Genomic DNA, 15,696 nt, shown 5'->3' with positions numbered 1-15,696 from the left:
TCTAAACTGTTACCAGTTTCCTGGCCCAACAGCTATTCTTTGTTTCTGCATCTTCACATTTCCTAATCGTTACCTCTTGAGCCAGTCTTTTGGTGACTCAGGGAAGACCTGGGAGACTAAAGCAAAAGCCTTTTACTTCAGAGGACAGGGACACAGTGGCTTGTATACGATTTCAAAAGCAAGTCACTTGTATTTAGTTGTAGTTCTAGAAAAGGCGTTAGTGTGTACGAAGGGGAGATAGGGAGAGACTCTCCGTGGACTCGCAAACCAATAGCCTCACCTGATCTTTTGACAATTGTGGGTGCTGCTGTGATGCTGTTGAAATGCATTATTTATACACAGTGCCCCCTAGTGTTCAGAGGCTTTATCCTAGGTTGTAGTATAACCCCATATACTGATAGTATGATTTTTTAAACAAGTATGCTATCTTTTGATTCAAAGAAGTCATTACTGACCCATCAGCAGCAAAACCAAGTACATTTTCATTTTATCATCTTCCTCTGTCCCATTTGTATTGTTGGAACACTTTTGTGATATTTTGGACCATAAATACAGGTTGATATTACTGAGGAAGTGAAGACCCCAGTAAAAAGAAAGCCCATAACTGGATTTCCCACTCTAGCCAGCTGAACTGTTGCAGTTGTATGAGCCAATCCAATTATTGTAATTCCCTGGTTGTCCACATAAAAATGTACATATATTATCTATCTGGGTCTCAGGAGTGAACACAGGACAATCTTCCTAGGAGGACTAATGGACTATAAAATGACCACTGCTCATCCGTCTAAATCTTATATTTCAGAGATGATTCCTGGGTCTGTCCTGATTAGTGATGCTGTTTTCTTGGAGTTGGTAGATGCTCTGAATCAATACTCCGATGAGGAGGAAGAAGGGCACAACGACACCTCAGATGGAAAGCAAGATGACAGCAAAGAGGATCTGCCAGTAACAAGAAAGAGAAAACGACATGCTATTGAAGGTGAATAGCGCGACTTCCCAATTCCACCGTGAAAGTGACAGTGAGAGGGAGGAAGGCAAAAACAGAAGTTTATTGCTTATTAAAGGCTGTTGGTGCTTCTCATTGGTCCACTTAAAAGGAAAATGTGCTCACTGACTAATGGTTTAAGATAGCTGTGATCTAGCTGAAGAAGAAAGTAGGAGAACTTAGTAATCATTGTGCATTTCTAATTATAAAAATAGTGTCTTTGGAATATACGGAAAATTATAAAGAAGAAAATAAAATTACCCTGTTGTGCTGCTGCCTAGAAATAACCAGTATTCATATTTCCTTCTAGACTTAAAAAATGTATATATATACATATGTACACCTAAAATGGGTACAATATTATATATCAATTATACCTCAATTTTTAAAAAGTACATATGTAAATTAACATACATATGTGGTATGTGAAATTGGTGTCATGCCACATATGTGTGTATACCCATACATAATTTTATACCCCTTATTTATTTAATCTTATACATCATGAGCATTTTCCCATGTTAGTCAATATTTAATTATTTAATTAATTTCACATTTAATTATACTTTATGTTATCTAATTATACTATATGTCTAGACACATAGTCTCTCTCTCGTTATAACGAAGTTATAGTATCTATCTTGTTTTTCAGCATCAATATTATGGTGGGGTCCTTCTGCACTCAGGTCTCTCCATAAAAACTTCTGTTTTCACCTCCAGATTCTGTCTGGGACTGTGGATTTTTTTTTTTTGGTCACACCACACAGCTTGTGGGATATTAGTTCCCCGACCAGGCCCTCGGCAGTGAAAGCTCAGAGTCCTAACCACTGGAGCGCCAGGGAATTCCCCTGGACTGTGGATTTTGTTGTTAACATGTAGATGAATCTGATTTCCTTATTTACTGGTGGCCTATTAGATAGGTCCAGGTAGCACTGACCTTCTTCATGTATTCCTAAACCGTCAATGGTTAGGTTAACAGAGCAGCTCTAATCAAAATGCCGTGACAAAAGGAGAAACGATCGAATAGCTTTGTTTGCATATTCTGATTATGGCACGCAGGAACTTTTTGTCTTTCTAATTCAGGCAACAAAAAGAGTTCCAAGAAACAGTTCCCAAATGACATGATCTTCAGTGCGATTGCCTCAATGTTCCCTGAAAATGGTGTCCCAGATGACATGAAGGAGAGGTAGGGAACGCTGCCCCCTGCAGGCCATGTAGAGCACCGGGGGGCGGGGGGAAGCTTTCATACAAGCTTGTTTTTGGTTCGTAAAAAGCCCCATTTCTGGTAAGTGCATTATGATTGGCCTACACTTCTGATTATCTCTGAATGCCCATTCCCATATTAAGGGACATCATTTGCTGGCTTTTAAGTAAGTCTGGGCAGAGAAGTTTAAAGATTTTGCCACTTTTCTGGAGAGTTACTCCAGCACCATATTTATCAAATCTTTGCCTCCCTTTACTTTCAGACACATGCCGAGCCCAGCATAATTACAGTGGTGAACCCACTTGGTTATACATCAAGACCTATAAAAAAACGCCCATTCTCCCTTGGCAGACCATTCGCGATGACTGTCACTACTCAGTGTGCATTTTCTCAGTGCAAACATTCCCTTGGAAGGAACTCTCACCTCTCTTTTCTTAACTAGGTATCGAGAGCTCACAGAGATGTCAGACCCCAATGCACTGCCCCCTCAGTGCACACCCAACATCGATGGCCCCAATGCTAAGTCCGTGCAGCGGGAGCAGTCCCTGCACTCCTTCCACACGCTCTTCTGCCGGCGCTGCTTTAAATACGACTGCTTCCTTCACCGTGAGTGGGGCGACCCTGAAATGCTCTCCTGTTTTCCATCCCCAGCCACCATTTCCTTCTCTTCATTTCAGTTTATCCGATAGAGTTCCCGGCTTCTGGTCTGATGATGGTTTTACAAAGGGCCCATTCTATTTTCTCTTGTTCAGTTATAGTGCAGTGTGCTTTGCATGGTCAGGACAGAATAACCAGCAACACAGTTGTCCCCGAGTGCCCCCCAGCTTTGGAAGAAGTGTGTTGATGTCAGAAATGATTTGGTTTTGTGCACCTTGATGATAGCTGTTTATATTTAAATTCTCCTGCAGTAGCTCCCTAATTCAATTTTGTTCCTCCCCCTCCTGTCAAGTGGATGAACCATTGGCAACAGGACAGTTTTGTGTTTTCCAGCTTTTCATGCCACCCCTAATGTATATAAACGCAAGAACAAAGAAATCAAGATTGAGCCAGAACCATGTGGCACAGACTGCTTCCTTTTGCTGGTACGTTTTTAAGCTGTTCTGCCATCGTTAAACTTTGTTGAAAACTGAGCAGGAAATGGTCCTTGGGCTTTCTACCCCAGAAACACAAACCAAGTGAGCTGGCACACAGCACCCTGGGGGTCACACAGTACAGATGAAACATGGCTTCTGCTCTTAAGGAGCTCCCAGTTACTGCAGCAGTAGGACTGTGAAGTTAGTCTTGTGGAGCGAGGTTTGAAGAACATTGAAGGCCTTCTCGCTCTAAATATCAGCTACTCAGATTTCAGAGTCTGAAACTGTGTTGTTTGAACTGGAGCTGTATGTGTGTGTGAGACACCATTTTCTTTGCTGTCTCCCTTTAAATGCATATAAATGTAGGAGGAATAACACGTGAAGGTGCTGATGTCTTATGTGAGTTAATCAACCAGATGGACCCTTCCCCGATGGACAGACCTCATGCAGCGGCATAAAGTCTCCTGCATTCATGTGGGGAGGCGGTACACTGAGAGCTCGAAGGGAATAGGTTCAGTTGGACTTGCCAAAGACACAGTTCTGCTTTCTACACAACAGGGTGAGCTTAGGTAAAGAATAAAATACCTTGATAAAATTTCTGCTACCAAATAAAATGAGGTTATACAGCCAAGTGCCTCTGGGACCATCTTTAGTGGGATAATAGAAGGAAGATGGTAGAGCGTTTCACTGGATAAAAATCTGGAAAATGTGCCATATGGTAAGCAAAAGAATAAATAGACTTTGTCTGATTTATTTTTTCCGTAATACGTATTAACGCTTTCCTACGTGTCAAGCAGTAGGCTGGCCCTTAACATATATTATTTTCATGCTTATAACAACATCTCGAGGTGGAGAAACTGTAGGTTATAAAAGTTACATATTTTGCCTCAAGATTGTTACTATGTCAGTGGTGTGGCAGTGAGGAAACTCACGCTCTGGTCTAACTCCACAGTCCATGCCTTTTTGTTTTTAACACCATGTTATGTCAACATACCAGCATTTATATAACTCAGAAGGACATTGCCCTCTCCACAGTAGTTTTCCTGGAATCTTGTGTATGTCACATCGTAGCATAGGCCCTTAATATCAGATTCAATTAAATTCAAAACTTCTCTCTTGGAATTTCTTTTAGGGCCTTCTGAATATCCTTAGTAATGGTAAACCTTTATCCTTTACTTGTAGATTTAGTTTTCAGAAACAGCTAGAAATCTTTGGAAACCAAGTCTGGTGAGAAGACAGATGATCAAGCTGAATGATGTTATTTGGTCTTTAAAAAAAAACAAAACAAAACCCCACAATAAACGTAGCTATAAAGTAACAAAACAGTATTCTTCCAAGTTTAAAATACTGACTTGGAGGGAAGTTCCAAAATTAAGTAGGAATATTATACAAATTCAGGGATTATACATTTTCTTATTGAAACAGAGACCGTGTGGTTAAATGTAAAGAAGAGTCAGGCCTGGAGACCAAGAGCCCTGATTCTGTACCTACTCTGGAATACTAACTACATGCTCTCAGCAGGTCCCTTCCCCTCTCTGAACCTCATTTTCTTTCTTTCTTTCTTTTCTTTTTTTTTTGGCTGCTTTGGGTCTTTGTTGCTGCGCGCGGGCTTTTCTCTAGTTGCGGCGAGCGGGGGCTACTCTTCTTTGCTGCAGTGCCCAAGCTTCTCATTGCGGTGGCTTCCCTTGTTGCAGAGCATGGGCTCGGCACGGGCTTCAGTAGTTGTGGCATGTGGGCCCTAAAGAGCACGGGCTTCAGTATTTGCGGCACGTGGGCTCAATAGTTGTGGCGCATGGGCTTAGTTGCTCCGCGGCATGTGAGATCTTCCCGGACCAGGGATCGAACCCGTATCCCCTGCATTGGCAGGCGGATTCTCAGCCACTGCACCACCAGGGAAGTCCCTGAACCTCATTTTCTCATCTACAGGAGAATGTGTTCTCAAATTCCAGACAGCTAGCATGCAAATGAACGTAAGATACAACTCACCAGACAGTTGAAGATGCATAGATGCATTGATTATATCTTTCTAAAGACTATTTTATAGGGCAGCTCTTTTGTGAAGAGGTATAAGTTTGTAAGCTTTAGAATGTTAAGAAACTATCATGTGGTCATACTTATGTGGTACAGAGAAAAGAAAGAAAAAGAAAAAGCATTGTTGTAAGTAAGCCCAGATATTGAAGATAGTTTGTGATGACGGGAACAACGTGGTGGCTCTGGGCCTGGTTCTGTTTCCTAACTGTGACACGGCCATTGCAGGAAGGAGCAAAGGAGTATGCCATGCTCCACAACCCTCGCTCCAAGTGCTCCGGGCGTCGCCGGCGAAGGCACCACGTGGTCAGTGCTTCCTGTTCCAACACTTCAGCCTCTGCTGTGGCTGAGACCAAAGAAGGGGACAGTGACAGGGACACTGGCAATGACTGGGCCTCCAGTTCTTCAGGTACAGTGAACAGAAAATGATCTCTTCTTTCCACACAAGGTAAACCCAGGATCATTGCCTAACACCTAACATCACTACCATAAAATTGTTCATTCTTTCCACATGTTCACCTGTAAGCAGTAAGGACAGGGAACATTTTTGTTTCTAACGATTCTGCCTTTAGAATGAAGTACTGAGTCTGTGGCGCACCACTGCTGACAACTGCACTCCACCTTCTTCTGTTTCTCTTATTTCTTCCTTTCTTAGAGGCTAACTCTCGCTGTCAGACCCCCACGAAACAGAAGGCTAGTCCGGCCCCACCTCAGCTCTGTGTAGTGGAAGCACCCTCGGAGCCTGTGGAGTGGACCGGGGCTGAAGAATCTCTTTTTCGAGTCTTTCACGGCACCTACTTCAACAACTTCTGTTCAATAGCCAGGCTTCTGGGGACTAAGACGTGCAAACAGGTACTGTCTGAAAGGAACAAGAACAAGTTGCTACTCTGGTGGCCCTTTTGCCTTTTTTTTTTGGCTGCCTTGGGTCTTCGTTGCTGCGTGCGGACTTTCTCTTGTTGTGGTGCGCGGGCTTCTCACTGCGGTAGCTTCTCTTGTTGCGGAGCATGGGCTCTCGGCGTGCGGGCTTCAGTAGTTGTGGCGTGTGGGCTCAGCGGTTTGTGGCTCATGGGCTCTAGAGCACAGGCTCAGTAGTTGCGGCGCACGGTCTCAGTTGCTCTGCGGCATGTGGGATCTTCCTGGACCAGGGATCGAACCTGTGTCCCCTGCATTGGCAAGTGGATTCTTAACCACTGCGACACCAGGGAAGTCCCCTTTTTGCCATTTTGTAAGGCTGCCTGTCTGGACAAAAGCTTTCTAAGGCTCAGTCCTTCATGAGCCTGTGCTTCTGGGCCATGAGGTGGGTGCCCCAAACATGGGGCCTCCTGCGAATGCCAGGCCTAGCAAGGTTTGGGGATCTGCTCTCCTTGCTGAATTCTTATTTCTGTCTCTAGCCACTCTCTACCTCTTCTGGATGTTTCTACCCTCTTCAGCTTTTTTTTTTTTTTGGTTCCTGCCTTTCTTTCTAAATGTGGACCCATTTCCTAGAAGGGACTCCTGGGTCTTTCTGGGGATCTTCTTATCTTGCATTTCCACTGCTGCTCCTGCTTCTGTAGCTGCAGCTGCCACTGCCCCCACCCCACCCCACCCATCAGTCTTCTCAGTTGCTGTATTCTTCAAATGTGGAATCATCAGATTTTCTAAATAGGACCCCTGAGAGCTGGGCCTGGAACTTGCCCATCTCACTCAGATCATCTGTAGAATCGCAATCTGATAGCAGCTGCTGATACTCTGGAGGCAGGAAAAGCCTGCGCTGAGAAGACAGACTGAAGCACAGGGACAGGGAGTCAGGTGTTAGGGCCAAACTGTCCAAAGAGAGAGGAACGCCAGAGCTTGAGCCCTGCTCGCGTAGCTCCCTACCTTCTGAAAGTGTCTCTGTGACGTGTTCTTCATGCTCCCTCTACTTAGAACAAATAGAACCGTGAGCTGAAGCGCCGTTTGCTTTCATTTTGGAGCTCACATCTATTTCCCCAAGGCACAGGTTTTCTTGACCTAAAAATCTGCAGAAATGTGTGCAAAACCATTTTTGTGTGTATTTTCCCGAGAAGAAGATTCATAGTTTTCACGGAATCTCAAGAGGGCCTATAACCAAAAAGGAGAAGAAAAAGCTGAAAACGAACGCTCTAAGGGAAGCAGCACGTTGAACGGGAACCAGCCTTCCTGAAATGCTGTCCTACTGAAATAGTCAAGGCTCTGACATCTTTACGCCAACAGAGGGAGCTAGTGCTTAGCCGGGTGGTACCTCTGGTCACGTCAGACTCAGTCACACAAGGTACACGGTGCTGCCCTTCCTAAGAAGAGGCAGATACTGTTGGTAAGAATCGGCCCACTCAGGGCTTGGTAGGCAGAGCAGTAGATGAAAGCTACTGACCGGGAAAACTGTACCTGTACTCAGTATTTCTCCTTCTCGAATCAGGATAAACACTTAAGAATTAACTTCAGAGCCAGTAACCCAATGTCCCAGGGCCACTCTACCTCTCCCTACTGAAGATGCTCAGGCATCGGCCTGTGCGCTCTCCAGAACTCTCCCAAGCCCAGCACCTGGCTGGGTCACTTATCTGACCACTCAGCTCAAGGAGAAGTGACAGGTCCTGTTGGATTTCTCTTCCAGGTCTTCCAGTTCGCAGTCAAAGAATCACTTATCCTGAAGCTGCCAACAGATGAGCTCATGAACCCCTCACAGAAGAAGAAGAGAAAGCACAGGCAAGGGTCGGACAGAGGGCTTTCTATGGCCGGGCTGTCCCTGTGCTCTGACCTCCCCTAGGACTTCCCTGCTGCCTCCCTCTTCAGCCACTGCCCATCGGTTCAGCATCACCCAGCGGGGGGCCAGCCTTCTCAGTGCTCCCTGTGGGTCTGTGCCTTGGACCAGCCCTTCCCTTGTCCCTCGATGCTGTGGACCATGAAATAACTGGTTTTCCGCCTAAGCTCCCGGCCAGTAGGACGTGAGCTAGCCTCGTGGCTCCACTCCGCCATTTATTCTCACTGGACTGTTAGTTACCACTGTGCCCACTTCTCAGCTCTGACCAGAGTTTTTTTTTGTCTTTGGTTTTTTTGTTTTTGGCATTTGTGTTGTTTTTCTAAGTTGCATAACAACACTGCCTTCTAGCTAGTCTTTGCTTAGGGTTGGAAGTCTTTTTTTGTCTTTTGGTTTTGTGTGTGTGTCCGACACTCTGTCTGGCTTTATTCCCCAAGGAACTGACACCAGTTCTAGATGTAGAAGGAAATCCCTGTGTCTTCTCCCTTTCAACCTCCCCGTCCTGAAATGCCCCCACATCTCCACCTCCCCAAAGAGAGGGAGGGCAGGGGAGAGGAGACGGGGAGAAATGATAGCATTTTAATAGACGTAGAGGGTTGGGTTTTGTTTTGCATCTGGTTTTTGTTCTTTTACGTATGTTTGTTTATTGAGAGGGGTGTTGTTCACGTCTAAATCCTGAGGCATAGGCCAGCTGCAGGTAGGATGGACTCCAGCTTCCATGGACCAACGTCCAGGCCTCCTGTGAAGGGATTTGGGGAGGATCCCCAGTCATCAGACAGCAGTCCCTCAGAGCAGGTCATGTTATCACTTACCCGAATCTGCAGAGTTCCCCAGGGCCATGACCCTGAGCTGTACCATCTCTTGCAGGCTGTGGGCTGCTCACTGCAGGAAAATTCAGCTGAAGAAAGGTAAGTTCCACCAGGGTGATCCGCTCAGGCTGCAGCCTGTGGCCGCCCCTCCCGCTGCCCCACCCATGGCTGCACTTGTTGACCCGGCACGGCCTCCGCACACATTGCAGGTCCCCCTGCAGCAGCTGAGAAGAGCTCAGCCCCTCACTGCAGCCGAGAAGACCTCTTAGGAGGTAGAGTCACAGGCCTGTGGTCTCTGACTTTCATCATGGGCCATTTGCCAGGATTTAGGCTTCGTTTAGTGTTTAAAATAGCTGCCCTGTGATTGGACCATTTCCACACTCTCCCCACAAAGCAAATCACACCACTGTAGCTTATGAACCATCACCTGTGATTGCTTCTCACTTCAGGTGCTAAATGTGTGTCCAAGGTTATGATCAGAACAAGCCTCCTTTGAACGGGGGCAACTGGACCCTTGGGAGGGAGGGCAGCTTGGGAGTGTGGGCACAGCAGTGTCCTGTCTGTTCTTTTCTCTCCTAGATAACTCCTCCACCCAAGTGTACAACTACCAGCCCTGTGACCACCCAGACCGGCCCTGTGACAGCACCTGCCCCTGCATCATGACTCAGAATTTCTGTGAGAAGTTCTGCCAGTGCAACCCTGACTGTAAGAGTTCTCCGTTTGCTGCAGTAGTCGGCCTCAGCATCCTAGGTTTCCCTCCGCTCCGGCCCCCACCCCCCAGGCCCTTTGCTGCTTACGGGCCTTGTCATATTCTCCTTGCTGTGTTTGAAGCATTCTCCAGGGAAAACAAGATACTTAAGATCTGGAAGAACCATTTTTTTAAAACCCTGATGTGTATGATTTTAAAAGCAACAATTACACAGAAATCAGCTGCTTTTCCAGCTTCACCTTTCAGGGCAGCATTAAGAAACAGGGGAATCTTTTTCCTTAAAGTGCAAAAACACAGCCTCCCTATCCAGGATATTGTTTTACAATGTATACAGGTTACAATTCTGTGTGTGTCTGTTTTAGTCTCATATCTGGAGTTTTAGCATCAGGTCAGTCTGGATGTCAGCAGAGCGTGGAACAGAGGCTCAGAGTGCTTCTCTCTCACGTCTCATCCCCGCGTGCCCTCCTCCACTCAAGGCTGAGCAGTATGAAGGCAGCCCCCAGAGCTTGCAGACCTTGGTGCCCAGGCAGTTGTGCTGGAAGCGCCTCCTAACCCAGAGCAGATATCCATCTTAACCACGGTGGAGGGATGGGTGTTCATGCTGGGAGGAGTGGAGGAGGATGATAGAACGGATGCATTCTGAAAATGATTCTTGTTTTGGTAGTGAGGATTTACCAGCGAAAAGCACTGATTTCTTCTTCTCTGGGGCACTCTCCACCTCCCTTCCAAATTCTACTAACAAAGCAGGGGAGAGCATTGTTAGGGAATCTCTAGGAAACACACCTCCAGAGTCAAAGCTGCTTTTCTGACTTTCAGGCAGGAATGTTGGTAGGCACTCCATTTTCTCTGAAAAACACTTGAGTATGTGATTATTGGGAAGGCAGCTTCTCTCCTCTGTTGCCACATACCCTTGAACCCCTAACATGGACTTCCCTGCTGTCCCTTGAGTCAAACCCGAGCCCCAGCACTAGGCTGCTTCTCTCTCTACCCTCGCCTGCACCCTGCACAGGTCAGAATCGCTTTCCCGGCTGTCGCTGCAAGACCCAGTGCAACACCAAGCAGTGCCCGTGCTACCTGGCGGTGCGAGAGTGCGACCCCGACCTGTGTCTCACCTGTGGGGCCTCGGAGCACTGGGACTGCAAGGTGGTCTCCTGTAAGAACTGCAGCATCCAGCGTGGCCTCAAGAAGGTGAGGGCTTTTCCCAGGACTCGGGGCCAGATGGAGTGGGAAGGACCGACGGTCCGAGTGGCCCCTTTCTACTGGTTCCTTAGGCAGTTTGTCCACCAGTGTCGGTAAATCCTAACAGACACACGCTTTCTGAGTTAATCAAGTGTTTGGTCCCCTTGAGGGATTAGAAAAATGATCCCCTGACCTGGCCAGGCTGAGAGGAGCAGAGAGGAGGGCCATGTCGTTGACATTGTCTGTTTTTACTGGACACCCACAGTGAGTTCCATGGGCTCAGGCCCAGGAGGTCCCCAGGGCTAGAGGAAGGGGTGTCATATCTCCTTTCACCACCTCCCACCGGAACACAATGGCTTAGAGCCTTTTCTGTTTTCAGATCCTCTTACAGTTACTAGCTCTTTCCACCCTGCTCCCCGCAGCACACATGCACGTCCAGCACACATCCCCCACTGGCTTGCACACGCCCTGTAGTCTGAGGCTTGACTCCCTCTTCCCCAGCACCTGCTGCTGGCCCCCTCAGATGTGGCCGGATGGGGTACCTTCATTAAGGAGTCTGTGCAGAAGAACGAATTCATTTCTGAATACTGTGGTGAGGTGAGTGCTATCGGTTTGGCCCACATTCTTATCTGGGGAGATACTGATGAGAAACCCTGATTTTCTGTGGGCCAGACTTCTGTGAATTAATCTCTAAATAACTCAGCTGAGTTCTCATGTGGCCTCTCGGGGGATGCCACAGAACGGTTTGCAGTCCTGAAACAAACCACTCTTTCTTGGGCTTTTTGGCAAGTCAGGCTACTCAAGGGGTGCGGGCAGGAGACTCTGGTCCACCTTAGTGCTGGTCAGCCTGGGTGGGTGGGGATTGGGAGGAAAGAAGCCGAGCTGTCTGTCCGACGATTCTGATCGTGGTCCTCAATAAGCCCCCTCCCAGCCCTTTCTAGAGGCGGGGTGCGGTGCCCTGAACAGACAGCCACATCCCACTGTTTGTTCCTTGTCTGTCTCTGCAGCTCATCTCTCAGGATGAGGCTGATCGACGAGGGAAGGTCTATGACAAGTACATGTCCAGCTTCCTCTTCAACCTCAACAACGGTAGGGAGGCTCTCTCGCATCCCCAGGTGGTCTCGGACAGGTCTCGCTACCACATTCCCCTGGTCGTAGTACAGGTTCAGGTCAGCTCTGAGTCTTCCAGCAGATGCTCAGAGCACAGCGGTGAAACTGAACTCAGAGACTCCATGAGCCATAGTTCACTGGCTTTGGGAGAACCTCCATTTCCGGGTTGTGTTTGTATTCAGAGCACCGAGCACTTACACCTCAGAAATCTCCCTCCCCAGTAGATGGGAGGGGAGGTATGTGCTTCCAGCAAGAAGAGGGGCACCCACGGGGAGCGCTTCCACACGAGGCTGGTTTCTAGCTCCTGTGGGTGTGCTGGCTTCAGAGGCCCCCCTGCATTGTATTGTTTCTGTTACAGTTTAGTTGATTTCAGACTCAGGCTCAGGAAGCTGTAGAGTTGCCTGGTGAGCTCATGGTCTTCCTTGGTTTACTTTATACAGATTTTGTAGTGGACGCCACCCGGAAAGGAAACAAAATTCGATTTGCAAACCATTCAGTGAACCCCAACTGTTACGCCAAAGGTGAGCTCCCGGTAACCTGGGAGGTGGGGTGGGAGGTGGATGCTTCATTTACTATGATTTCTATCCATTATTCAGGTTTTTTCACAGCTGAGTTATTTCTGTGTCCAAAGATAACCATGATTCACGTCTGGTATCATTTTGAGCCTCTCTCTCTCAGTTTTTCAATCTGCTTTTTTCACTGGATACACTATAAACATTTTCCCCAAAACATGAGTCTTTTAAAGATAATTCTTTCCCCCATCACTGGCCAGAATAACAGATCTAAAAGCAGAGAGACAACTACCTTCATTGAGTACTTTCTAACTCCACTTCATGTGTGTTTTCACTGGGAATTTGGAGAAAATCAGCCCAGACTCACTGCTGACTGTTGACTTGGAGTTAAGTAGAAATCTAGCCTTGGGTTTATCCTGTTTCAGTGGTCATGGTGAATGGGGATCATCGGATTGGGATCTTCGCCAAGAGGGCGATTCAGGCTGGTGAAGAGCTCTTCTTCGATTACAGGTGAGGCAGCCAGGAGTAGTCCTAGGGAAGTGACCCTAGAGGTATAAGGGGTGGCTGTTGAAACTGATTTGGGGGCTTAAGGCGAGCGATACGGATGAAGGAGAAGATCTCATGGTGGGCAAGGCTTTTTCTTTGTTCTGATCTCTGATGCCTCGCCTCAGAAGCGGGAGCCTTGTAAGCTGCTGGTAGGGAGTGGGAGGGGAAGTGAAACGGGAGGGGACTCCTTATTTTCAATCCCAAAAGCCTTGCTAGTAACCTGGTTCCTCCTCCTGCTTTGGGACAGGTACAGCCAAGCTGATGCCCTCAAGTACGTGGGGATCGAGAGGGAGACCGATGTCCTTTAGGCCTCCTGGGCCCCTCGCCAGCACTGATGGTAGCGGCACTGTCCTGCTTTCACGCACACACCACTGCTGCCCCAGTTTCCTGCACTATGTGTCTCCCACACCGAGAAACCCCTACCCGCTCCCTCTGTAGTGAGGCCTCAGCTGTGTCCAGCGGGGACAAAACTGTCTCAGTGAGAGGGGAGACAGAGGCAGCTAGGGCTTGAGCTCCCAGGAGAGAGTTGCACAAGTGGGAGACCGACCTCAGGCCTCGGAGGAAGAGAGCACAGGCTGGGGGCGGGGGACTTACGCTTGAGTTCTCATCAGCTACCCAGGCTGTGGGCCTCGGGAGTTAACTTGGACGGTTCCTAACAAGCATTACCCCAACTTTCCAAATCAAGGGTCCTTCTGTAGTTGGGTTGCCAGCATATCTCTCTGTGGTCCTAAGACCTGGAGAGGACAGGCTAAGTGAAGTTTGGTACCTGGAGCTTATGAGTGGTCAGGGTTAAAGGCGAGCCTGGCGGGCAGCACAGACCGAACTCAGAGGGGAGATGGGTCATCTTACTACCTCTTTCCTCCTGACAGGCTTCAAACTGAAAGAGTGTGGGTTCTAAGTAAAGATATTCAATGCTGGGAGAAGGAAAGCTGAGTGCCATCCTTCCACAGGCAGAGAGTGAGAACCAGCCTGACGACAGTAATTAAACTGCTAAGCTTGGGGCCCAGCAGGCTTTGAGAAACCTTCTCTGTGTACTCTGGAGATGGATAGACACGTTTTCAGATTCCCGGGAGCAGGTACCAGTGCCCTGTCAGCCCCTTCCAAAGTTCTGGCTTAGCGACTGCAGGCAGGCATTACGCCACCACTGAAGAACGGGGGTGGGGGGCGGGGGTCTGCAGCCTGGGTGTGATGCTCTGGTTCCCTGCAGATGTAGTTGTCTTCAGGCCTTTCATTCCCCTTAGAGGCTGGGAGCCACTCTTGCTCCTCTCTTCCGGGTACAGGGGTGCAGGCCTGGACTAGAGAGGGGGGAGGTTAGTGGTTGATTACTTTCCTGTCTGTAGCCCCTGCTGTTGGAAAGGACAGTATGTGTTTGGAGGTGGGCAAGGAGCTCCCAAATTGCACGTGTTTGGGATGGCATCACGCATGCGGTGCAGACCGGCAGAGGGTATCTGAAGTGTCGAGAAGCAGGCCGGCCACCTGTGCCAGTTCATGATGCCGTTCTTTCTGGGATTCATGCAAAGCACTTTATTTCCTTTAGAAGGTCTATAGATTGAGGTGGAGTTTGAGCTGAGGTCTCTGGGGTCCCTGCCCAAATCTCGTTCCTGAGGGAGGAGGGGGAAGGAGACAGTGGAAGACTCTCCTTCAGTTCTGTCTTATGTCATGGTGGAGGCAGGAGGAGCTGCCTTGAAACAGAAGAACTGAGTGAGAATGGCGCCAGCTCTGAGAGCCGCCCCTGTGTCAACAGCTGGTGCTGAGCTGCAGGGAACAAGGAGCATTGTGCTGGGGAAAAAGACATGGGCAGGTACAGACTGGCCTAGGGAGTGTTAGGTACGGGAGCAGGCTTCTCCCTTCTCTCTGGGGAATTAGAGCCTCTCTTCCCCAGTCTGTGTTGACCACCCCCTTCCTCTAACCCCACTGGCTGTCCCATGAAGCAAGGAGTAGGGTTCCCTCTGGCCAAACTGTCACCTAGGGATTTTTGTGGAACGTGCATGCACGCACGTGCGTGCACACACACACACACACACACACACACACATACACACACTCACATCCTCTCACTCACCACACTTGTGGGCACACATGCAGCCAGCACTGAGCACACGCCTAGCTAGTTCCTGACAGAAGCCTCTTTCCACCAGACTGGGCCAGCCCCCACTATGATTCTGAAATCTACACCTGCTGTGGTCTGTATGCACTGTGTACAGGGGACACCCTCTAGCTGGACTGTGGGCTCCAAATTACTCATAAATTATAGGGAAAAACCAGAGACAGATGAAGGAGGAAGAGTTAGGGCTGTCTGAAATGCCGGGGGCTGGCTATAAGGAGAAGATGGGGGGAAAGTTACATCCAGCCTTTCAGAGGCTAGGCTGACCCCACCCTTCCCTCCGTGTACAGAATCACTGTGGTTGATCCCCTCCCCCAGTGTCAGACCACTACTACTGCTGTTCCTCCAGCATTCCCGTCCTTATCCCCTGCTGTCCCCCACCTTTGAATGACGGGTCTTAACCCCTCCCCCTCAGACATGTAATGATGGATGGAGCAAGGTGGTGGGGACCGGCGGGGGGAGGCTGGTATATGTGCGGCTCTATTGCCAGTGAATTTCACGCACTTTAAAGTCCTGTGGCTTGTGACCTCTTATCTGAATAAAGTGGTAGAATCCATTTTGGCAAGTTGTGTACTGTGTGCTTCGGGGTCCAGGGATGGACCCTGGAAGGATCCAGGGATGGTGGTACAGGGGCAGCTCGGGCTGAAGCTGTAGCATTCTGATCTCCGCTTGTCCACGGAGATCT

The 15,696-nt window shown here is 48.5% G+C and overlaps 1 protein-coding gene across 3 annotated transcripts in view; it reads left to right on the top strand.

Moving 5' to 3' along the window:
* EZH1 (enhancer of zeste 1 polycomb repressive complex 2 subunit) overlaps positions 1–15,696 on the top strand; it is a 32,082-nt gene that overhangs the window by 16,170 nt on the left and 216 nt on the right. For 2 of the 3 annotated variants that reach the window (XM_079903577.1, XM_079903578.1), the window contains exons 7-21: positions 803–979; positions 2,069–2,171; positions 2,632–2,795; positions 3,180–3,271; positions 5,519–5,699; positions 5,946–6,142; positions 7,899–7,990; positions 8,910–8,950; positions 9,431–9,556; positions 10,570–10,748; positions 11,241–11,336; positions 11,747–11,828; positions 12,290–12,370; positions 12,787–12,871; positions 13,155–15,561. In XM_079903577.1, coding sequence (XP_079759703.1) covers positions 803–979; positions 2,069–2,171; positions 2,632–2,795; positions 3,180–3,271; positions 5,519–5,699; positions 5,946–6,142; positions 7,899–7,990; positions 8,910–8,950; positions 9,431–9,556; positions 10,570–10,748; positions 11,241–11,336; positions 11,747–11,828; positions 12,290–12,370; positions 12,787–12,871; positions 13,155–13,215 — 1,757 coding nt within the window. In that variant the 3' untranslated portion in view covers positions 13,216–15,561. Of the gene's footprint in view, positions 1–802; positions 980–2,068; positions 2,172–2,631; positions 2,796–3,179; positions 3,272–5,518; positions 5,700–5,945; positions 6,143–7,898; positions 7,991–8,909; positions 8,951–9,430; positions 9,557–10,569; positions 10,749–11,240; positions 11,337–11,746; positions 11,829–12,289; positions 12,371–12,786; positions 12,872–13,154; positions 15,562–15,696 lie in introns of those variants that run through there. The other variant, XR_013824959.1, reaches the window with a different exon arrangement.

Source organism: Stenella coeruleoalba (assembly GCF_951394435.1).
Source record: "Stenella coeruleoalba genome assembly, chromosome: 19".
Classification (NCBI taxonomy): domain Eukaryota; kingdom Metazoa; phylum Chordata; class Mammalia; order Artiodactyla; family Delphinidae; genus Stenella; species Stenella coeruleoalba.
The sequence above is the reverse complement of the archived record's forward strand: the minus strand, read 5'-3'. Positions and strand labels throughout refer to the sequence as shown.